This window comes from Orcinus orca, chromosome 12, assembly GCF_937001465.1.
Source record: "Orcinus orca chromosome 12, mOrcOrc1.1, whole genome shotgun sequence".
Classification (NCBI taxonomy): domain Eukaryota; kingdom Metazoa; phylum Chordata; class Mammalia; order Artiodactyla; family Delphinidae; genus Orcinus; species Orcinus orca.
Window position 1 is genome coordinate 49,976,742 of NC_064570.1, and position 25,632 is coordinate 50,002,373.

A 25,632-nucleotide genomic window follows, 5' to 3' on the forward strand; every position below is an offset into this window, starting at 1 on the left:
CATCAATAAGCTCTCTCTCTCTCACACTCACACACACACACGTTACGTACATCTGCTTCTCTCTCCTTTAAAAAAGATAGTATCTTAAATTCACCTGGAGGTTTCACAAGTGTACAATTCTGTTCTGTGGCTGGACTGTTTGGCAATCTTACCTCTCACCACCAATATTCAGAAAGACAGCAGGACTTGGTACTCGTAATATTATATACCTACGGTCATAATTACTCTTGCTATAGCTCCAAACAGAAGAACTTAGGTTGTTTTATTAGAGGTAGAGACAGTAAAACAGGAAAAGGCCCCTTCTTCCCACCCCTTCCCCAAGTATTTCATTTCCCTGGCTGATGGCGTTTTTTGAAGGTATTCTTTGCTTTGTAATGATACTAGACAATATTGGCCTAGACTATAAAATAATGGCTTGTTGATTTCAGATGGAGAAAAGGTAATAAAACGATATCAGATCTCAGTACCTGTGAGGTATTTAACCTGCCAGAGCCAGTGCTATTCTAGCTACTCTACCTGGGACCCCTGAGGCATGAAGAAACAGGGGTGTAGACATGGTTCTTTGGGAGGGGATTTGGTTCTTTCCTTCACAGTAACACTTAATAAACCACAACCTAAGATCACCAGGCAATTAGTCATCAGGTGACTATGGTCCCCAAGTCCCGATCCTGACTTAACTGTAAGTGCCAAGAGAGAAGGTGTGAAGTATTACCTAATCCAGACCCCATCCCCCGGTTCCCTCTGGTGTTAATTATTCAGCCACAGAAAGCAGTGCATGCTGGGAAGGTGACACACTTCATTCTCCAGTACAAAGGCAGGGCACGCAGCTTGCTCTAATGCTGGCGCCGGGTCAGCACAGGAGGGAAGAAGGCAGAGGGCACCTACAACCCCCAACGTGGCATCGTTCTAAGCAGAATAGGGCATCGGCCCTGAAACCAGGGGCAGGAGGCCAGAGTGGGCAGTCTAAAGCAACAACCATCACAGTCTCACCCAAAGGTCCAGAACCTTCAGGGAACTTCATCATTAAGAAGGGAATGCACTGATCGTCACTCTTTCCTTCTTTGCAGAATGGGCTTGGGGCCCCTTGTGGCACTACATCCTGGAGCTCCCCCGAGGCCTCACAGGAAACGGCCTGTGCCTGGCGGTTCAACTGGGAGACGCCTGGCCCAGGTTTAGAAGTTTAAATTTGTCACAGAGGACAAACTGTTATTAACAGAGAAACCCCCGCTCCACAGGACAGAAAGGCAACTTGTTTCTCTGTGATAGAAGGCAAACAGTTTGTTTGTAAAATATTGTGAAAACAGAAAGGAAATGCAATCACTCTTCTAAGAGGAACACCAGATTCACCATTCACTAGGAAGACCTTACGATCAAAAATCGTCACAAGGACAGCGGCCCCTCACCTGCCTTAGACTTTTAACCTCTCTTTGATGGCTCAGTGTTTGCACATGTTTATCTGACTCCATCAAGGACTGAAAAAATGGAGGGAGCACATTAATGGGATTTAATGATACTTTGTTTGGATACAAGTTCCCTGCTTCTGATTGGTGCTCTCACCACTCTGACATTCTTTCAAGTAAGAAGCTTTAGTTAACTGTGAAGTTTACGTGTGTATGTTGATGCCCTTATGGGTCTAAAAACACATCAGATTAAGCAAAATTTTTGGAAGGAAAAAGAAGCCTACAGCTGATGGGAATTACAGCTATCACGTCACAGTTACTAGGCAATGGGCCAACTAACAATAAATAGGCAAACACCGTCCCGTCCCATCAGCGACTTTCACTAACACGGAGAAAAATCTCTTCCCTCTCTCTCCCTGCCTAACACTTAAGTTTGAAATCAGGCTGTTGATGCAGGGAAAATGAAATGGGGAAACCAAATTATCACCACTAACTCACATGATGTTCTAAGAAAGGGCAGCACCTCCAAGAAACTGTACACAAAACGTAACAACCCCCATCAACTTTAAACTGGGAATAAAACATAAATGTTCCTGCTGCTGTCCTCCCACAGCTCAACTCCACTGTGACAAATCTGGATTTCTCAGCAGTGTTTTCATCTTCCTGGCAGAGAGGAAAGGAATAAGACCCCCAATACCAAATATGACAGGGAAGGAAAAAGAGCCACAGGGATGAAACTCTCCTATCTGCAAATCCATACAGGTTATCCACGGCTTTCCTAGCTAAAACGGAAAGATCTTTGGAGGAAAGTCTGCTTGAAACTCAACATTAAAGTGAAATATCACTTTCCTCACTCTTTAAACGTAATTTAAGCCAAACTTGCAACCCCTGGGGCAAACTGGGAACTAAATATGGAATGTTTAGGATAGAAAAGGAAATGAATTGATATTCACTTGATCTGACAGGGAAACTTCATGTGTTCAGAGAACAGGTGTGGGTTTCAGAGTATGAATGTTTCTACCCGAGTAGAGGGAAAAGAAATGCCTGCCTGCCACCATCTTAATTTGGTTAATTTTTCAAAATCTTCTGGGTTAGAACGGGCGATAACAAGGACTTAGGGAAGTGCATGAAAACCAACCTGGGGTTCAGGGACTGCAGGGGCCTTGCTGATTAAAATGCAGCCTTCTGCCTGCAAGGCTGGCCCAACAGAGCCATCCTCCAAGACAGCCCAAGAAGGGGAATTAGGAGGTGCAGCTCTATAAAAATCCATTTTAGCAAATGCTGTCAACTTGCCATTTTAGAAGCTGAATAGTTTACGAGGGGAAAGAAAACAGGTATGGAAATTCTGGCCAAATTTGTACACAGCTGAGGAGCCTCCCTGAAGGAAAATAACGTTTCTAGGAAGGGCAGCTCACAGGCTTTCTAAGGGGCAAGTAAGTACTTATGGAGAACGTGGGATGTTACAGGGAAGCTTTAAATAAACTTTTCATGGCAAAGGTGACACTCAGGAAGATACTGGAAAGACACTCAGCTAGACTTTTTTTTTTTTTTTTAAAGCTTAGTTTGTGTAAAAGCGTGACCTGTGTAAGCACTGCTTGCAGCTGCCTCCTCCTGTAATTCCTGGGCTTCTCAAGGTGGCAGCTGAAGCCTGTCCGCGAAGGCTGGCGACAGGCCACTGAAGAGCTGTCGCCTCCAGGACGCTTCAGGACCTGGATCTGGTGTGGACTGCCCTTCCAGCCAGCCTGTGTGCTGTGCTGATAAACACAGGAAGAGGAGAGAAGCTGCCACCCTAGCACTTCACAGCTGAGGGACGCAGAGCAGGAGTGACCTGCACAGAGACGCAGACCTTCTGCTGCTCAGACTGTAGGGATTAATGATGATTAATACAAATTTAAGAAAGTCCTGTCTCTGTCTTTACTTTGGGGCAGAGATTATGGTGACCAATATTCTTTGTGCATCCGGGGTCAAATATGGTGACTGCAATAGCAGAAACATGATACTTGTTAATTTACTGTCAAGAGCAAAGTCGCAGAGATTTCCGATTTTCTTAAGATTCTTAGATTTTCAAACCACACAGCACAACTTGCAAAGTTCTGGATTACAATCTTTTAAAGAACTGTTTTTAAGGCCAAAGACCTTAAGGGGCTTTTGGATCCTTTCTGGATGCATGGTTACTTAGCCTTAATTATAATACTCCAAAACCCTGGCTGGCAGAGTCCTGGGGGTCTGGCTCCGCTGTCCTTAACACGCTTTAACACCCACTCCTGCTTATCCGATGGGTCAGGTTCAGTGCCTTTGCCTGGTTTGCTCTCCCCATCCAAACATCCAGATGGCTCTTCCAGCCCCACCGGCCCCAGGCCGTCCTCTGCTAAACTCCTAGGCCACTTACCTGGCACCTCATCACATAGTGCCCAGAATGGTTACTTTCTCATACACATTGAAGTCCCAATATATTGAGGGCAGAGCAAAGCCTTCAAATCAAACCAAACACTTACGGAGCATCTACAATTTCAAGAGCGCTGTCTTAGACATGGTATTTACCCACAAGAAGTGCACATTCCAGCAGGGACACATTTTCTTGATGTCCCAAGTAGCCTGGAAAGTTGAAACAGAGGAGAGGCACACAATAAATGTTGGCTGAGTAAATGAACGAGCCAACTCCTGGAACAGCCCTCTCTTCCTCTCTGCCAATTCAAATGCTTAACACCCTGTTAAGCCTTACAGCTTCCACAAAGCATTTTAAACAGACTCGCATTTGCTAAGAGTTAATCTCATTTGAATCCAAGCAGTACCTACTGCTTATGGGACAAGACCTAGAATTTTAATGATCCCCTTTTGGGAGGAGGATGGCTTCTGATGAAGTTTCTATTCAGAAGAATATGAGAAAAAACTCATACTTCTTATAAGATGAAACCTCCTAAGGACCAATACAAGGCACAGTTTTAACACCCAAATTATTTTATTTTTAAAATAAAATTTTAAATAGGATTTCATAAAGAATTTACCTTCTGCCATCCTACCAAACCCATTCTTTATCACCAGCCCCCCGAATTAAGAGTCACGCTACTCTCTCAAATTGCTGTCACTGCTAAAGTGATTCACCATTTAGAAACACAAGGGAAATACTTAGAGGAAATAAGTATTTCCAGGAGGAAATACTTAGAGCCATAAACCATGACCTGAATATCACAATGTTTATGTTTACTGGGTGTGGCCCCACCCTGTGTGACTCCTCACTGCATTTACTGGCTAGAGGAGGTATGGGGACAATTGGGAGTGTGCAGCTACCCCTTTGGGCTGGGATGCCCTACCTCCCTTGGGACTGAGTGCAAGTGTGGCTGTAATGCTCCAGCCCGTCTAAGGGTCCAGCTACCAAGCACAAAAGAGGGAGGTCTCCAAAGCCTTCTTTTTCCTCCTTTAGATATGCAGGGTTTTGAAGACAATCTAAATTTTCCAAAAGTGATTCTGAAATCGAAAACGCACAATCAGCTATTTTAGTTCCACAAAGTCCAAACCACTCATCCACCTGTGAGGTATGACCAGGACATGCAGGTAACACAGATGGCAGCCAAGAGGCAGCAACCACACCAGTGCAACAGAGAAAGGAAACCAAGAAGGAACAGAAAGGAGGGTCTCAGGGTAGCTCCAAGATCGACAGAGACAGAGGCCCGTCTGTCCTGAGGGCGGCAGGCCAGTGGGAGTGCAGACCCAGGAGTGAGGTGGACCCACACGGTGGGTGGCCCTCCTCTCCCCGCTCAGCCTGACCAGCACCTGGCGGTACGTGCTGGGAGCTCCCCACTTCGGCTCTCCACCCCCCACCCCGACCTCAGCCAGCAGGACAACCTGAGTTGACCGGGGCTGGGCAGCGAGTGCATTCAGGCGGTAGGGACACTACCAACTAAGGGATACCTTCTAACAGGTCTATCAGTCAACACATATTTTCTGATTACTTATGTTGGGCTCTATTGTTTTCCAATCATTTCTGAAGACACAAGTGATCAATGGAAGTTCCAATTAATTACAGTGGCATGTACACCAACAGAAGTCCAGTGGAAATTAATTAATAAATTCAACCTCAGAACTTCCGGCCTCTTCTTGGCCATTAATTTCCACTAAGGAGTCAAACTGAACACTCCACACAGACATGAATACTTAAAACAAAAAAATCTTATGGTCCGGATGTCTTTCAACAGAGAGAAAGACAGAGGAGAGAGGAAAGGGGAGGGGAAGGGGGAGAAGGAGGGAGGGAGAGAGAGAGAGAGAACATACTGATATGCAAACCGTCAATCAAACCAGGACTGGCAGTTAAAGTTTTATCCTTAGAAACACTGGAATTATGCTCTGAGGGCTTCATGACTAAGTAATTCTCATCCTTTAATAAATGAATGTCATAGACTTTAGCAAAAAAAGAGGTTATTAAAAATAGGAAAGTCTAGAATTACAGAGTAAGGTTCACATCTGTTATCGGGAACAGAAACAAAACAAAACACCTGCAACCAAGTGGGCAGTAGCTCTTCTGGGTGGTATGTTTCACCTCCAGGCTTGGTCTCGCTTCTCTGGGAGGAAAGCTCCTGGAGAAGAACAGCCCAGTTTCTCTGGGTTTTCACTGAACTTAGTTGGCAGATCTTAAAGATACAGTGACCATATTTTCTGAACCCCAAATTGTGTCACGTTAGCCAGTGACGGCGGGGGTGGGGGGCAGTAAACCACCAGCTCTTGGGGAGGTGGGGTCCATGGCCAGACCACTGCCAGCATCCTGCCATTCGCTGTGTGGCAACCTTTCTGCCCCCAAGAAGTCCTAGGAGAACTGGAGCAGCTTTTTATTTCTCTGTGTGGCCACGGTGGCCTGGCAGTGGAGAGGGAAGATCAGATTTCCAGGCTCCCTCCCAACAGGAAGAGGCTCCACGCTGAGGAAGCAGAAACGGGGCAGGGCGAGGCTCCCCCCTCAGCACAGAGTGGATATGACAGCCTCCCTAAGGAAAGAAAGCAGAGGCCAGACAGCTAGGATTTCTCAGGCAATCCTTTAAAGATATTAATGGAACACCCTGGGTACCATATATGAACCTCCCCAATCCGTCTGTGGCAGAAGGTCCTTTTTATTAGTGAAAATATAGCCCCTGTCCTGGGTACCCCTAAATTGGCAGGCAGGACTTCTAGGGGACATCAAAGGTTTCACACAACAGGCAATTGCTATACCTTTTTAATGAAAAGAAACCTAACTGATTCTAGTTTATTGAGGAAAGTAATTGCTCTTTGTGCCAACAATGTAAGACTGGCTTGGTGCTTTCCTTAATTCTGCATTAACCTCCGGAACCATTTTAAGTAACAATAAACATTAAGTAACTTTTTAAAAAGTTGACAAAGGACATTAGGTCATATCAGAGATAGTCCTTACAAGAGCTCTGTGGGGTAGGTTTTCGTTTTAGCCCCATTTTACAGACAAGCAAACTGAGACTCAGAGAAATGGAGTGGCTTGACTCAATGACACACAGCCATAAAAATGGCAGCCTTCTGCTACAGATTCATAGGTCCTCTGCTGTACCACAAAGACATTACTTAACTTGGGGTGGGCTGCAGGGGAGGCTTTTTAAATCCACATCTCCCCTCGGAGCAGAGCCCCAGGGACAGTGATCTTGGAGTGGGTGGCTGGCTCACATTCAACTGTGATGATGAACCAGTTCTAGAAATCAAACATAAAAGCAAGTCTCCTGCAGGGCTTTTAACATGAACCAGCATCTGGATTTAGTCTGAACTCTGCCCTATCAGCATGGAGCCTATGTTTTTATCCCCCAAAGACAGGTGGAACAGACCACGTGATAACGGAACAGAACATCTGAAAAAGCAGGGTTGTCCCAGAAAACCAAGCATGCAAGGTTGCCACTGCCCCATGGGTCCTTTGCTCCACCCCTGCATGGAAAGCAGTCTTTTCCCCTGGGACAATGGTCACCGTCACCACCACCACCACCACCACCACCACCACCACTGCACCACATCCCCAGCCAGGCCATGCACACCTTGAGGGTGAGACCCTATTTTATCTTCCTCTATCCCCTGTGCCCAGCACACTGCAGGTACTCAATAAACAAATTTTGTTTAATAAATTCAGACTTTTCCTGAGCACTTCAACCAACGTGGGACCTACCATTTTGCCAGGCAGCTAGCTCATCCAAGAGTAGAACCCACCCTGTGGCTGAGAAAGGCTTGATGTATGACAAGGTTGTACAAAAAGCTCCAGTAAGAATCAAGAGGAAAAAGGGCAAAGAATCCCTCGTTCTTAAGAGGTTGCTGACCTCTTTCAGGATTTCTTTAGGGGGTTCCTTAGGACACTGGTCCTATGGTTTCCGGGAGAAGAAGGATTTGATTCGAGATGTCAGATAAACTTAGGAGACACTGCAATCCGATCCTAGAAGGTTCATAACATACATTAACTTCTAAGGCTCTGAGAAGTCCTGCAGCAAACAACCCTATTTAACTTTATTTAACATGGCGTTCCTCAGACATTTGACCACAGAATCTATTTTCCACTTAATACCCATGAATATCCTGAGGATTGAGTATTCTGTGAAATACTTTGAGAAACACCGACCCACGGGACCTCTGAATATCTGAAGTGTCTGTCACTAGTTCACAATACAAAATTTTAATTCATTTTAGTTTTTAAAATTTTAAACTTCAAAATAATTTGGATGGGGGAAAGCAGTATTTTCAAATTAAATGAACATACCAACAAAACCAGGGTGAAGTCTCTTGCAAGGTGGGGAATCTCCATCTTGGAATGAAAATCCAGCATTAAGACACGTGTCTCCAAGTTGGGAAGAGAAAGCAGTGAACAAACATCCTTCTACCTGCCCCAGGGCCATGGGGGACCTCTGACAGGCCAACCTCTCTGGCCATGGCACAGAGGCAGGTCCCAACAAGCCCCCTTCTCCCATCTCTATACAGAAAGGTATGCCTATGAGAAGCAGGCCCCTGGGGGAAGACTCTACTTACAGAAAACATTATTTATAAGATGAATATTGAGCATTATGAACACTCTGAAAAGAAGCATTTAACGGGAGCTTAAAGTGTACATGAAGTTCCAGTAGTAATTCTGGTGATTTTCATTCCACTTATTTATGTTCCACACAAGCTCTGTGGCCAAAAGAGACCTGCCAGAAAGCCATCTATAAATGCTACTGCATGAAGAGCAGCAGTCACTCAGGCTCTGTCCCCATGCTTAGCAGGCTGGCCAGTGGTGAGCAAAGGCGCATTAAAAACCCGACAGACCCAGGAAGAGCAGCCTTAGTGCTGGACGTCACTGCTTTCCAGGGAAACGGGTGTACGTAAGGAGTGTACCAGCCTCTGCACAGAAAACGTCTTTTCAGGGCTCTTGTCAATTTTCTTTCACTGTTGTCAACACTAGGAACATCCAGACAGCCATTCTCTCCATGAATGACAGTTCAGACTTTGGGTTTTTTAAAAAGTAAGAATAAAGATCCCTGCAGGTACAGAATTCTTGAGGCTAGCACACTATAACCAAAGACTAGACAACAGTTCACAAGTGCAAGTAACAGAGTACGTTCTCCACGCAGTACGTACTGCACGTTATATTCCCTAATGGAAATATCTATCAGTACATCAAGAAAAAACATCACATGAGTAGCCTATGATATTGTCTGTATTTGGTTAGAATCAGTCCTATCCCCCAACATGAATATTTAAAGACATAATGGAATCACAGCATTTAAACATCAGTCCAACAAGTATCAAAGATTTGTTCCTTTTGGGAAGTAGCCTAAATTTAAATTCTCAACGGCTTCCAACACCAGGACCTGCTGTTGCCACACTAGTATACCACTGTTCCTTTACAGTTCCATATCATCGCATATCCCTTACGGTGGCAATTTCACAGACAGAATGTTAGGTTTCAGGTTTAAAAGTATACATACTATGCACCCTTAAAATTCTATGACTTTGCTAAAAAATACAACAACTAGTGAATATAATAAAAAAGAAGCAGACTCACAGCTAGTGGTTACCAGTGGGGAGAAGGAAGAGGGGAAGGGCCAGATGGAGGTAGGGCATTGAGAGTTACAAACTATTAGGTATAAAATAAGCTACAAGGATATGTTGAACAACACAGGGAATAAAGCCAGTATTTTATAATAACTATAAGTGGAGTATAACCTTTAAAAACTGTGAATCACTATATTGTATGGCAACTACAATTCAATTTAAAAAACTAAATAAATCTTATTGGTTAAACAAACAAAAAAACCCAAAAACAAACAAAAAAAACAACTCTACAATTCTGTCCTCTTTTGACAGATGAGAAACCTACTATTCTAAGAGATTCATCAGTGACATGGCCAGTGGCACAGACAGGAAGAGAACTACCTCTCTCCTCTCCACCTGGGGTTTTCCTAGTTAGTATTTTCCAATCCTTATCATAAAGTTGTTTAAAACGCAACTAAGTATGGGGCTGCTCCCTAATGGGGTCTCCAAATGCCAAAAGATGAAGATGAACGAAAAAGCATGTGAACTTAGGCACCTTCTGACATCAAAACTACAGTGAAACTGACGTTGCTTTCCTGCAAGAACAGACACATGTCAATCTCAGGAGGGCTTACCGGAGGCACAGCCCTGAAACCACCACACTTGCTCACAGCCATGCCTGCTGCCAATCTGTACACATGCACACCAAGCTTCCCCAGTGCCTGAGAGAAGCAAGTGCCCGTCATACCCCAGTAGCTGGCACTCACAAAGAGGTACAATTATTCTTTCCTTTTCCAGATAGACCTGTAGGTCAAAGGATTTCACACGTGATCTATAAAATGAATGACATGTGTGAAACACCCACCCCTCCAGAGAAGCATCTCACCACAGCTCTCCAGCAAGACTGTCTGTCAACTGGACAGAACTGCTCCGGCGCCCACTCAGGGTCACATGACCTTCAGTTAGCAAGGCAGGAAGTGAGTCTAGAGAATACCACAACTACTGGCTTGAAAAAAAAAAAAAGTCAAACCAAGAAAGTCATTATAGAACAAATCTTGGGAAGCTGAGGTGCTTAATTTGGGAGAAGTGAATTCTGAGACTGTGACCCAAGTCCTGTTTTGTGAATTCAGGAGAATCTTCAATAAAGCGATAGCCACAAGTTTACTGTAAAAGTAAGAATATACATTAGGCCACACATGCTCCTGGCTATATAGTGGAGCAATTTATTCCAAAGCAAAATGGAAATCCTAGAGCCAGAAACCAGACTCCCTCAAAGCCCTTCACAGTCTTCAGGATGTTTCTTTCTCTTGCTCTGGTCATACTGAGCTGGTTTACTTTCAGGAAAATTTGGTGACTTTTCATATTTTTTACTCAAGAAATATCTCCTCAAAAACACTTCACCCAAAATATTTTGAGAAAAAGGTGACTAAATGACCCTAATATTCCAAAAGGGTATAATAATAAAATGCATACTCTTAAAAGTAGTTACTTATTATCAAAATAATAATTCACTAAATATATTTTTTTAAACATAAGTATTTAAATCTCCCTTAAAAAATATATATATATTTTTTGCGGTACGCGGGCCTCTCACTGTTGCGGCCTCTCCCATTGCGGAGCGCAGGTTCCGGACGCGCAGGCTCAGCGGCCATGGCTCGCGGGCCCAGCCGCTCCGCGGCATGTGGGATCTTCCTGGACCGGGGCACGAACCCGTGTCCCCTGCATCGGCAGGCGGACTCTCAACCACTGCGCCACCAGGGAAGCCCTCCCTTAAAATATTTTTATACCACCTTTTAGAATTACACACACACACACACGAAAAGTCTGCTACTGAATTAAAAGGAAAACCTACACTTGAAAAATAAGACAAAAATTGATGGCACATTTTCTTCTCAATGAACTAGAAAGTGGATTCCTTACAACCAAACCAAAATTAAAACCTACTGTGTCTTCAGAAGCCACAATCATATTCCTCTTCTTAAAGGAAGACAAACTGTTCTTCTAAAAGCCAAATATCTAAATTTCTCAAGGCAAGTCTCCACCAGTCCAAGTTCTGGCAGTACGGAAGTGTGTCACCCTTCTTAGCTTCTGCTGCAGTCTTTTTACAGTCTCAAGGGCTATTAAATGACTCGAAACAGATGTCTGAGTGCCATTAGGGACCTGCTTCTGCCTGGGAAAGCGGAGAAGCTGAGCATCACAACACTCTCGACATTCCACTTTCGACAACTACCCATGAACGGGATGAGCTCATCACAGGAGACCCTTATAATTCCTTCACCAGGGCAGAGGGTTAAACAAGGCTCAGCTTTTTATGGCTTTGAATCCCATTTCTCTTTCACACCACTTAATAAAGAAGAGTGTAAGTAGCTTGCTGATATTAAAAAAAAAAAAAAAAGGAACTGGGGCATAAAAAGAGCCCCTGAACATGGGAGGGTCTGGGGGTACAAATGTGTTATAGCAGAAGACCCCAGTGCTCATCTTACTACTTGAAGATTGAGAGTTCTGGGGCAAGCTTGTATGTTACCTACTGATTCTGGCTCCGGTTCAGAGCACTTCTCATTTTTACCATCTAGAGATAATTAGGAAGAACGATTATGGTTCAAGCCATTCCAGAAATAGGGATTCTGGGTCCAGCTGTGTGACCCTGGGCAGACCACTTAACCTCTCTGGGCTCCCTGCTTACTCATGTGTCAGTCGGTATGTGTACCTAATAACACCGCACATACTTCAGCCCACTGCAGTTTTACAAAGCACGTTCACACACTTCAGTGCATTTGATTCTTGCAATAACCCTGTGGAGTAACAGGGGCTATTATCCTCATTTTATAAAACTGGAAATTGAGGTTCAAAGGCTAAGTGACACACTCCCAATAGCAACCAGAAAGCAGTAGAAGTGGAACGGAACCCTCAACTTCCGATTCCAGTCAAATGCTTCTCTTTTCTTGCCACATCATGTTGCATGATCTCTCTGGTTCCAACAGAATTAAAATGCCACAATTTAAAAAATCTCTGTCGCCATTCACAACTCTTGTCACCGTTTGGAACCGGACACCATTTATACACTGGGAAAAAGCAGCACATGAGTAAGTGCTCTCTCACATTAAAAACTTCTGTTTTCTATTTAATTCTTTTTGCTCTTTTAAATGTTTAGATGCTGAGTGCTAATAAAGATTGCTTAGTACTAATGGTGAAGAATCTAACAGATCTTGCTTCTTGGAAATACTCCTGTATGAAAGAGTCCAGAAAGCATAGTCTACTGTCAAATTAGAAGCACCTAAAAATTGTTACTTTGCTGGATAAAAAAGATATAGAAACCGTAGCATCGAAGATGGACAATGGCAGTGCTGGACCTGAGAGCCTAAGAAAGGCCCTTTGGCTGCGTCCTTAACCTTGATGTTTGTGTGGCCTAAGGTCCCCTTCCTCCCATCCCTTCTCTCCTCATCCATCCATCCAGTAGGGGGACCTGTGTCATAGGTCAGCGAGGGTGACTGGATACAAAGAAAAATGAAACCTCTGAATGTGTATTCTTTTTACTGGCAGTAAAACTCCTGAGCTGTCAGCAAACTGTGGGGAGGGGCACCTGACAGCCCTATTTGTTTTGCTGGTACCACTCAGAATGAACTGGCTGGGAGCCAGGTTACTGTGCACCACGTAAATGAAAGCCATTGTCCCCCACCGCCCCTGTTATTACTATGCCGTAGCCCTGGGCACTGACCTGCTCTGCCCACTTCCCCTTTCCTCAGTGAGCCTTCAGCCTGGCACCCAGCTCTGAGATGAGGCCTGCTTAGCACCAGTGAAGCTCCCCACATTCAAACCAACAACGTTCTGTGTGGAGATGAGTGAATCAAAGTTAAAATCCAACCCATCAGCATCCATGAGTTCGCTACGGATAATGGACTCCATGTCACATTCCAAGCTCCCATTGAACATGTCCAGGTCCAAGTCGCTGGGGAACTTCTCGTGGCCCATGACGGGAAGGTGTGCACTAGCTGAGTACAAGGAGGAGCCTGAGAGAGAGTCCGAGAGGGTTTGCATAGACTGGCTGACAGGAGACTGCTGCTGGTGTTTGGCTGACCCGAGGCTGCTGGAATCGCTCAAGCCCATGTTGCTGACGGAACTTGACAAGGCACGGCTGCCACCGAGAGCGCCCTGGGTTTGGTGCTGGTGGTGGAGCAAGTTCTGATTGACCAAACTCCCCTGGTTAGGCTGGGCGGCAAAGGACATCATTGGATCGCTGCGAAGCATCACGCTCCGGCGGGAGTTCTGGGCGGACACAGCGGTGCTGGCCTGAGACATCAAGGGGTCCGACTGGGTCATCATGACATCGCTGTGGCTGAGTGAGTCCGACGTGAGCAGGTCCTGGAGTGTCTGGTTGCCGTAGTGCGACATGGAAGAGAAGGTGGCTGGCTTGTTCTCTTGGATGGTCTGCATGGGAGACTGACGCAGGGAGTTCAGAGACGAGGGGCCAAACACCGTGCTGCTGAAGGAGCTGGTGGGGGAGCCCAGGCCGGAGCCCTTGGTGGTGTATGGGAAGCTGGAGCTGCGCTGCATGAGCCCTCCGGGGGGCGACGGCTGGGACGCAGGGAGCGCGATGTTGTCCAGCAGGTCGTCCATGAGGTTGTCGGCCAGCCCGTCGTTCAGATTCATGGTGCCCGCCATGTCGGTCAGCCGGGGCAGCTCCACGGTGCACGGCTTGCTGACGGAGGGGGACAGGCTGGCCGAGCTGCTGTAGAGCATGGGGGAGAGTGGCGCGTCATCATCCTGAACGTCGTCCAACTCCGTGCTAGCCAGGATAGGGGACAGGCGGCCACTGACCGTGCTGGCATTGGAATTGGTGCGTGAGCGGAAGTCGGTCCACGCATCCAGCTCATCACTGCTGCGAGACGTGGGGCTGCCGGGCCACTTGGAGAGCTGGGAGGGACTGTCGTCGGCTGACTCGGTGGCGGTCTGCAGGGCTGCCTTCTTCTTGGCTGCACGGCCCCGGCTCTTGGTGTACTTGTTGCTGTTGTCCATGGAGACGGCCCGCCGCCGGGGCGCCTTCCCGCTCTTCCCCCCGTCGGGGTTGATGATCCACCATGAGCTCTTGCCGGTCCCCTCATTCTGAACCCGCATGAACCGGCTGTGCAGCGACAGGTTGTGCCGGATGGAGTTCTGCAGAGAGAGAAGGGACAGTGCAGATGAGCCAGAATGGTCCAAACTGAGCACTCAGAAGAAACAGTTGCTAATCAGACTCATTTTTTAAAGCAACCTCAGAGGCTAAGGGAAAAAAAAAAAAGGCTTTGCATGAACCTCCTTGGCTTGGTATTAAATGACAGTATTGAAAATGGCAAGCTCCGTATTTAGAGGGTGGGAGACGGTTTCATATCCAGGAAATGCGGGGATGTAGGAGCTCACTGGCATTGTTCTTCTTAAATTCCCAAGTTTTATTGTCCTTTCTGTAACTGTACTTCCTATACTGAAGTTCACACTTATAATGTATTACCACACCATTTCTCCCTGCACTTTGCAATAAACCTCCCTGGCTCTCTAGGGATAAGTAATCACTTAGGGGGCTATTTTATTCTATTTTGGTCCCCTCCTCCTCTAGTACAGAGGCAGCATCTACCTTTTCTTAACCACTTCTATGAACCCAGAACTGGTGTGAATTGTTACCGATCCTTTCTACGACTCCATCTCCTCCTGCCACAATTTCACACCTGTCTCACAAGCATAAGAAAAAAATGGTAAAGTAGGATTTGCTGAGTCGACAGAAGTAGGCAAGTTTCCCATTCAAAAAAATTCCAAATAATTTATACAGACACTCCCTCCTCAAGGCAATGTGGTCTGAGCACACTTCCTTCCTTCCGAAGAGTACAGTATAGAAAGAGGCGGTGGGGGAGAGTAACTTTACTGTGAAGAAACCTGACATCTCAGCCAGGTGATCAACATCAACATCAACAGGGCAAAGTCAGGTTGATAACAGGCACTGGCTATAATGTGATGAAAACAGCACCTTCCTCAGTGGTCTTCCTTCCAAAACCCATCATGCCAGTCTAATCATGAGAAAAACTGCAGACAAATCCCAGATAAGGAACATTTTAAAATGCCTGTCCAGTAGGTCCACAGGGAGCCTAAGGAAGCATGATGACTACATATAATGTGGTATCCTGGATGGGAAGCTGGAACAGAAAACGGATATTAGGCAAAAGCTAAGGAAATCTGAATAAAGCACAGATCTTAGTTAATAATAATAACGTATCGACATTGGTTTATTAGTTGTGACAAATGTACCAAACTAAGATTGGATGTTATCAACAGGGGAGACTTGACGTAGATACCCAACATCAAGAACTCTCTGTACTAGGTTTGTAGCTTTTCTGTAAATCTAAAACGATTCTATACTGAAAGGTTTATTTAAAAAAAGAAAAGAAAAAGGGCAAAATACCCTCGAAAACCTCACAACTGCACCCATCTTGCAAGAATCCTCCTGGCTTGGTAGACAAGCCCAGTTAACAGGGATGACCCAGATCCAGTCCTATCTCTGCCACCGACCAACCATGTGACCTGAGCAAATCGTTTAATCTGTCTGCAACAACTTCAGTTCTTCTTCACTACAGCCATAACATCCAGACCGTCCCTCCCTGACAGGGATGACGTAAGGATGATATATGATAACATACTTCCGGAGCCAGTCACGCTACCAAGTCAGGGTGCTCTTACTGCTATTATAAAGCACAGGGTCATCGCCTGGGGAGGGCTCATTCTAATCTGAAAATGCCTCATGTGCAGTAAAAGAGAGGAGTTGATGGTATGTGCCACACCTGGAATAGCACCTGCAGGCCAGATGAGTTTTTATTTGCAAGTTAAAAAGACAGAAGATATTGCCTGCTGCTGTCTATTAAATACAAACCATTCTAAAAGCTACCGTAGTTTAAAAAAAAAATTGGCAATCACCAACTGTATTTATGTAGAAGATACAAATACATGTGTTCTACCAGAATGTTTTTAAAACATAGAAAGTGAGCAGGATTTCACCATACGTAAATAACCCAAAATACTCAGAGTGTTTCCCGTGTACATGTTCCCATGCAAGGATGCCCAGCAGCTCTGGCTGGGCAATGAGCATCAGCAACCATGGGTCATAATTCGGCATTTCTACGACAGCCACAAAGACGCGTTTGAGAGTAGAAAACAGGCAACGTGCTGAGTATCTGGTGAGACAAATGTTGCCCATGAGACTATATATCCTGCTTCCCTTTTACTCTTATGGTTTTTAAAAGAATAATGGCATCTCTATGAATGGTTCAGAAATCACATTTCTTTAAAAAGTAAAACACCTTCTCAATAAAGATATGAAGCATGCTCTTAAAACTCACTCTGCAGGGTTCAACAAGCAGGCAAGTGCGAGGTGGTTCTATTACTGAGTACTCAGACAACTAGCTGTATTAACTAAAAACTTAAACTCAAGCTTCTCATTGAAAAAACAGGGTGGTCCTGAAGCTCTGTGGGGGCAATGTAGACGCTAGCCGAATTACCCCTCCCCTGGCCAGCCCCCTTTGCTCTAGATTTTGGAAAGAGTTCATACCAACACCCAGAATTAACAATGACCAATCATAAGTACCCAGTTATCCACCCCCCCCCTTTAAAAAGCATTTGGAGATTTTTTTTAATGCATTTTTAGTCTCACAATTCCAAACCAAGTAAGAAAGAAAATGAAACCTTTAGAGACCTCCAAAATGTTCTCTATGGATTTTCTAATGGTCATCTATTTCTACAACTCTAAACCCCAACAATGTATGTGTGTAATTTTATAAAATTACAAGCTACCATTGGTTAGGAATTTGGAGAGAGAAATTAAGCTTCTGTAGGGGTTTGTGGTAAAGGGGCCGGAATACCCACAAGGAGGACCAGAACCACAGCCTGTCAGGGCCCAGGTCCCTAATTGCAAGAGGGAAGAGTGAGAGCCTGCCTGACTACAGCACCGTCAGTTACTGGGCCAGAGCTTTTAGATTCCTCGACTCTAATCCTCCTAGTAAACCCGCAAAGTTGGTGCCCTCATCATATATATGAAGGCTCAGACTGAGAGAAATTAAATAACTTACAGAAGGTCACACAGCTAGTGTCTATAAGAACCAAAACAAACTTGTTTTCCCAACTCCACTCCAATGCTTCCTCTGCAACCTTTCCCAGGTCTGTCACCAAATTAGACAGAAGTCATCGTGCTATCTGTGCTGACATCTAAAAAGAGAAACTTTTAAGAAAGAAGAAGGATACAAAGGCACTATGACTATAATTTTGTTTGTGAAATAGTTAAGGGTAATAATTTGGTAGGTCTTTCCTAAAAATGTTTTTAAAAGAAAGTCTTTAGAAGAGCAAGCCTGAAAGTAAAGGCTCATCCTATAGCCCGCATTTGTGTTTCTTTACTAAGGTGGCCATCGTAGCATTCATCCTAAAGAGAGGACAGTGGTTACCATACAAACCAATATAAACTACCCTTAGATTCTGAAACAAAACCCAACTTATTAAATGGGTGATTAGCTTCAGTGTCCAATCTTCGCTCAATTCTTGTTTTAGAGGTTACTAGTGGCAGAATACATCTCCCTAAGGCATATTACCTACAACCCAACACTCGGACAGGTTTTTCCAGTTCCATTACTAAGACGACGCAAACAAAAACCTGTGTCACCACCATCCTCACAGTCCCCAGCCTTCCGTTTATAAAATCCACAATCTGAAGGGGACGGGGGGCATTGACAAAGGCCATTCAATGTGGCCCCTCTGTCTATTTCTAGCTCAAATGCCCCTCACCCTAATATGGTCAGATACCAGAAATGTATTCTGCCTTTTTGCCTCATAGGTCATGATTCTAATTACCAGGTTCTCTAACTAAATTTCGGTGAAACAGGAGAAGGTGAATAAATGCCAGAGAAAATATCAGAACTACAACGTTTCCCCAGCACCTTCCCTGATAACGGAAGTTAATGGTGATATGATTTCTGTTAAGATTTCAAACCGCCCCTCCCTCACCTCAATCCCAGGAATGAAGACATGGAATTTATAAAACGAGACAAGCCAATTATAAAATCTTCTTATGATCTGTAGTTTAAGTTCTCTAAAGACCTCTCCACTGGAGGCTCTAAATTAGTTTCCAATGTACTGTGTGCATTTTAAACTATAAAACTACCATCAAAAATATTCTATGGTTTTCCACTAATTCATCTGTCATACCAAATAGTCTAAGTTTGTAAGACGTAACATTAGTTTGGGGGTTGAGAGCTGACAGTAAAGGAGGAATGGTTTGATAGGACTAGAGTGATTTTTCTCATCACATCTAAATACACATTTTGAAATACATTGTGAGGCAGACCACTGTTAATTGGTCGGGTGTGCTTTCCTTAAGGCTAAGGTGATAAGGTAAATATAACCAACCAAGACTCCCATTGCTAGAGCTCAGGCCATTCTGTCATCACATTTGGTTACCAAAGGAGTCGATAAATTACTCTAACCCCAACCCCAAACCCTGTAAATAGTTCTGGTTATTTAAATCCACTACTAAGAAATCCAGAGACTGATGAATTAGAGCAAACCAAACATCTCTAGGAAGAAACTTTTGTCAGAGACAAATATGCCAGCTTTTTCCAACTTGGGCCCAAAGATGTAGAAAACCCCGCAAGCAACTGTAACACGATGTCTCTGAAGAGAGAGCAGAGATAAAAATGAGACGAAGAGTATTCTTATGTCAATCTTCTCTTTAACAAAAAGATTTACACTGAAGCAAGGCCTGCACTGGGGCAGTAAACACTTTAGGTGTAATTAGTAACAGAGCTGTCAAACCTGTCCTGTGTGACTGCAGCTGCCATCAGTGGCCTAATCCTTCGAGGAGGGATGTGCAGGTACGTGAAGGAGGCCGCCTGATGGAACTCACATTTCACAGCTGGGCTGACTGCGGCCGTGTGGGTCAGAGACTGGAGATCCCTTTGCTTGGCTCTCCTTGAAGAAATCAGCATAAAAGATGACTGTCTTCATCAGAATCCCGTAATTCTTTTTCTTGCTATAATGAAGACAGTCTCCTAATGCAAGATACCTTTATCCCTAATGCTAAAGTGCACAGTCACTACAGTTATGCCAACTGGTTGTGAAGACAGATGGACCCCAAACAGATTAGATTAGATTAAGTGTCAGAGGGAAGCTGCCAGAAATGAATAAGTATTCCACCAATATTTACAAAGTGGCTAATTCACACATGCAATTTAATGTGGCCAGTGGAGGGAGGCAGGCTTCAATGTCAGCCAGGTCGGAGCTGGAGTCGTGGCCCTGGCATGTGTCCTGTGACCCTGGGCAATTGACTTAACCTCAGTTGCCCCTTTCATAAAACGGGGATAAAACACCCTCTCTGTCTAACTCTAGGATCTTTGGGAAGATTAAATGAAAGTACGCATGCAAATTACTCATCGAGTGCCAAGCACAAAAGAGGCTCTCAACTGTCAGATCCCACGTACGGAAGCAGTGACATCACAAATGTTCACTTACTGTTTTCCGTACATCATATACTTGAAGCCAGAAGGGGAGAGGGTGGGCTCCTTCCAGGAAGAGATTTCAAACTCTTAAAAGTATTTCAAAGGTGCTGTGCCACTCAAGAGTAGCTGGTAATTTCCCAACTCTTGCTACCCTATGACCGCTCCAGCCCCTTCCAACCCATGTTTACCTTGTAAAGACTGCCCACTAACCCAGACACCAGCTGCATGTGCTTCCCCTGGAACACAGAGAGGGTTTTGTCTGGAAGCAACATGTGGTATCTATTTATCTTTCTCAGCAACAGGCAACAAGGAATCCACTGACTTTAAAAATAAAAAGGGAGTTGTGTAATTTAACTCTTAAAGGCCTCTACCTTTCCCTCTCTCTCGCTCTTTTTGCTGTCTCAAAATGAATTATGGTTGTCAACTCCCAAGCCAGACCCACTGCTTCCCACCAAGCAGATTGCAGGCATTGCCCTGGTCCTCACGAGGGATTTCAGTGGGGACGGTCTATAAGGCACTGCTTTTAAATCCAGGACTCATCTACCTTGCACACAGGACCAGCATTTCAAGCAGGTCTCCTTGCTTTGACTTGTTGGCACCGACAGTTCAAAATGAGGCTGCCAAAGGCCTGAATCCTAATATATGCAACTGCTGAACAGGAGATGATAAAGGTCACGTGAAGAGCCCAGTGGGATCCGTGAGTCCTGGGGAGACCCAGGGGACCGTGTGCCACAGCAGAACAACACAGAGACACAGCTTCAGGAGAGGGCCTGGGAAGATGCCTCTGATCTATAACGACAGGCTCTTTAAAGGCAGTTCTCTGGATGATGCCCTGATTTCTCTTACGCATCAGTTTTCCGTCCTGGCTGCCTCTTCGAATCACCTGGGGAGACTTTAAGTACTCACTCATAGAGACTGGTGTGGGTAAGGCCTGGGGAGGTACATCTTTAAAGCTCCCCAGATTATTCTAATGTGCAATTAGAGCTGAGAATCACTGGAATTTCCCCCTTACATTTCTACCGGCTGAGACTCTAAGATAATGATTCCCAGTCTTCCCAGGTCTGGTGCACAGCAGATGTTCTTTAAGTCCAAGTTTCCATCATTCAGAAGATAAGGATGAGAATCGGGCTCACAGATTTAAGCTGTGTTTATAGGTACAGAGTAAAATGGAGAGTTAGAGTAATTTATCAAATAACTGGGGTCCAGATATCTTTTTTCTTTAAAAAAAAAGGTAAGGGGAAGGGTCCTTGACCTTGCACTGCCTTGTAGATGGTCACCCATTCTGCTGTGTGCCACTTCTCTACCCAGCATGGATAGACATGGACAGAAAAGAGGGTAAGTGGACTTTCCAAAAGTAGGAACTGATGATATAGGCTGAAGAAGGAATGGGCTGGGACCATAATTGATCCCTGTAATTTTCAGAATCTTCCCCAAATTAGCATGAAACCTCACATAATCTCTTTTATAACAGACTGTCCTTCAAACAAAATGCCAAAAGGATAGACTGCATAAAAATAACCACTGAAAAAGCCATACCCCAATCCTGAGGTACCTATTAGCTTCCATTGTTAAGAATACTTAATTATTACTTAATGAACTTCCCTGAGAAGCAAAGTACACATGCAGATCGCCTCAGTAACAATCACACAGTTTCTCCTTCCTCGACTGTACAAAACACTACATCACCGCACTCACTGCAAAGACCCTGGGTGGGGTAGGGGGAGGGAATACTGCAAAGGGCCAGGTAGTGCCACCATCCGAGGGAGGAGTGTGCAGGGCTGGTCCTTCTTACTAGACATTAGACTTTTAGCTGGCTTATCCTCTTCCTCTACACTTTATCTACTCCGGGACTAACTTGTTCGAAAGCAAGTATGCAAAGTATGATAGCATAAAACAGACTTGTGAGTTACTATTTCCGACTATATGGAATCCCAGCTTCCCTGTCTTCAGACAGAGAAGAAAACTTACACATTCACATACAGGATTGCATAATCAACCCTGATGTGTAAGACAAGGTCCAGGCTAGCTCCAGTCTTACTTTTGTCTAAAACACTAAAAGTTCAAACCATTAAGGGACTTATTTAAAAATACGACGTCCTAAAATAAATAGTGTCGGGAATTTGCCTGAAGGATTAAATTTCCAGCTGGAAACAAGATTTCTGTTACATTTGCTGACAACTATCCTCTACCCGCAGAGGTCTCTTTGGAAAACTCACATTTGTTTCACGTTTTCATGCAGTAAGCAGCAGGTTCTGGCCCCTCCTTTGGAGGAATAAAATAATAATAACCTGGTGATCAACAAAATGAACCCATTTCCTACCCAAGCCAAGATACGTGAAGCTTTCTTAGGCGAGGAAGGACTAGGCAGACAATTTTTTCTGTCCCCAATTGAAAAAGAAATCCTAGATGGGAAGAAAGTTCTCTTAAAGAGCTACCACACTATTAGAGAGAGTTTTGTTGGGTTTTCCAGGGTGGGTTTTATTTTCATATTAACTTTTAAATTTTTTTCATTTAGCGATCTTTTCAAGCCCTTCCACAGCTGTTTCTGCTCTTGGAGGGCAAGAGGGAACATTCCATTCCTCCCAGCCAAACCTGTACTTCCGGCACACAGAGAACCCTGGCAGCCTTGCGCCCTCTGCCCACACCCACTCCCCGCAGCACCCTCCCCACCACCCGAACCCCCTGCTTCCAGACCCGTGTCCTCCTCCCCACCACCCGAGGAAGCAGCAACTAAGGGCATGTGCAATCAACAGAAAGACAGTCTCCAGAAAGCAGGTCAAAGCTGCAGCATTGGGCCACCCCTGCCCTCTTGCTCCAGGCTTGAACCCTGGTGTGACTGAATCCTTTCCCCTTCCCACAAGGAGCTCAGCAAACACACACCTTAAACTCCCCTTTAAGACCATGCAGGACTAGCCACACCAAATGGATGTGTCAAAGGGTTAAAACCATGAAGTTTCAGCACCTTCCTGAAACTGACTCTGCAAAGTAGAGCAAAGTGGAACAGAAATAGTTTTATTATTAACATACTTTTCACTTAGATTAAAAAAAAAATAAAGCTGCAAGTTTTTCCAGTTTGAAACCGTATTGTGGGTGGAAATGGAGAGAATAAAAGGGCACTGGGAATACACATCCAGAATTCAGGAATACATTAGAGTCTAATCACTTTCATGGCATTATATAAGTGATCATCAGGGCAGGAAGTTCAGTAAAAAGTTAATACTGTGGAAAATGGAGAGGGCTGTGAAACCCATCTAGTAACAAGCAGCCTTAACTTTACAGTGAAAGAAACGGAAGACCAAAGAGATACAAGGCATACCTAAATTCAATCAGCTAGGAGGTGACAGCCAAGCTGAGACAACTCAGATCTCCTGGCCTTGACATGTTATAGTAATACCATCCAGAAACACCATTAGTCCCAGTGTCTGGATTACCATGACAACTGAAGTGGTGAAGTGCAGGGAGCACGGAGGATGGTAAGATCTACCATCCACTCACCCATCCATCCACCCATCCATCCACCCATCCACCCATCCACCCATCCATCCAACTTCAGTCTGCCTTGCTTTACAACTTGAGGAATAGAAGTCTGTCTCCTCTAACACATACTGAACTCTTTACAACCAGACGCCATGTCTTATTATAGCTTTATCACCTAGCATGGGGCTGGCACAGAGTAGGTGCTCAAAAATATTTCTCTAATCAATGAATTAATGGGAAGGGGGCAGCAGCCACTAAACAGGCCTGAATTATACTTTAAAATGAAATATTATAAAACATGACACCAGTGAATGATCCTCAACATGAAAAGATGGAAGCAAGCTCCCACTGTAAAATGTGAAAGAGCATCTAGGTTGTTCTAAAGTTGACAAGTCTCAGCCTTAGGTATTAACTTCAATTATACAACTGAATTTCCAAAACCAAGATGATGCAGTCTAGTAAGTAGGCTTAAGGTTCTCTGTAATAATATTATACAGATGGGCAGAAGGATGGGAAGTGGGCTACTCGGGGGAGCAAGGGCTCGACAGAATGGTCTCAGGTCTGTCCAGGGTGTAGAGATGACTCTCCACCTGTCTCAGGATGTTATGGAGGCCCCGTTACTTGGTAATGCGGTGGGCCCAGAGCGCTCAGAGGCATCCTTGAAACCACAGATCACACATCTGGTTCTAAGTCTCCTCCAAGCAGGCACAGGGGCAACAAGAGAAATCCAAAACAGAGTCTACTTCACCTGCAATCTGGAGGAACTTACTGTGTTTGGTGCCAACCAGAGCCAAAACTCTGTGCTTGACAAATCTAATCTCATTTTACTTTCATGGCACGCCTGTCAGGAGGAAACTGAGGGGCAAAACAGTAACTGTCTATAGGCGGTCGTGCCGGAAATCCAGCCCAAGGCTAACTCCTACAGCAAAGCTCTCACCACTGCACTGTGTGTCCCTCTAAAGTCACTGAAGTGCCCAAGGAGAGAGGCACCATTCACAAGTGACCAAGGAACATGAAGCTTTCAAGACTACCCAAACCAGCCACTGAATTAAGTGTTCCCAGCTCTAAGTTTCTGTACGTGGTCCCTAGGACTGTGAAAGGCGGGTAGGGGGGAAGGTGGAAAAAGCACTAGCTGTGAAACAAGCCTTGTTGGAACTGGATCATTTTTAGAAATGAGCCTTTTCTTCTCAGACACTCCCCAAAAGGGACACTATGGACATGTCCTACCTTGACCTGGGATCACTATTTTAGGGAACGACCGAACAAGATCACTGCCCGAAACTTTTGAGCGTCCAGGCCTTCCTCAGAGGCACATCTGGTGGCCTCTGTGCTCAGGGACCATCACCCCATAACTGAGTCAAGCCAGTTTACCTGGTTGTCCCTGGCAGGCCTATTCAAGCCCCCAATAGCTGGTACCCTGCTACAGGTCCTGAAGCCAGAGATATCAGGCAAACGTCTGCTTTGCCCTGGACCTTGCTATTTCAAGGCTTAATGTGAAACAGGGACTCAGCTCTATACTATTTAAAACATGTAATTAGTTTATTATTGAGCCAGAAAAGATTAGCTTGCTTTCAAACTATGTGAATTTAAAAATACGATGCCTTTTGCCTGCCAACTGACAGCACAATCAGGTTACTTCTGTTTAGCCTCAATCAAAAACTCTGGTAGAAAACTGCTCTAAGGCTTCATATGCATGCTATTTTATTATTTGTCTTCTGGCATCAAATCCTGCAGAAACAGAAATCATTGAAAATGCAAGCACATTAAAAGGGTGGATGTGGAAGTGCTGAGTGGGTGAGTTAAACAGCTTGAGAGTTTGACATCTGAAATCCAGGAAAACTGCCTTTCTGTTCTTAGTTTACAATCCCTCCCGTCACATGGAATTCACTGGCTTTAGCGTCACACATACAAACACTGACTGTTTCCAGCTCTTCAGATGTTATGGTTCAGAAAAAATGGTTCTTTTTTGTCTTGTTATTTCAAGAGCAACGAATCTCTTTTTGGTAGCTCTGAAATATATGCCAGTGTGTGGGCACAGTCACACAGTTACACATGGGCCCACACCCTGGAAAGACTGGTAGGGGTGGAGGCATATTTTTCAGCTAGGGCAGGAAAAAGTAGGGGCTAGTATTTACAAAACAGACACGTGTATATGCATCTGGAAGCAGGCTGCCTTCCAAGTGTCAGTGTTCATTATTCTAATAGTCATCAAAAATCAAGGTGTTACTGGTGAAATAAGCAGAAAAAGAAAATAAATGCCACATAACAGAGTATTTCATGTTGGC

The 25,632-nt window shown here is 44.7% G+C and overlaps 1 protein-coding gene across 1 annotated transcript in view; it reads right to left on the reverse strand.

Annotated features, from left to right (window-relative positions):
• The window catches only part of FOXO3 (forkhead box O3), a 119,712-nt gene that overhangs the window by 5,979 nt on the left and 88,101 nt on the right, over positions 1-25,632 (reverse strand). Inside the window, 5 exon segments of the mRNA XM_033418715.2 lie at positions 13,090-14,063; positions 14,065-14,114; positions 14,117-14,161; positions 14,164-14,255; positions 14,257-14,525. Of these exon segments, the coding sequence (XP_033274606.1) occupies positions 13,125-14,063; positions 14,065-14,114; positions 14,117-14,161; positions 14,164-14,255; positions 14,257-14,525 (1,395 nt within the window). The 3' untranslated portion in view covers positions 13,090-13,124.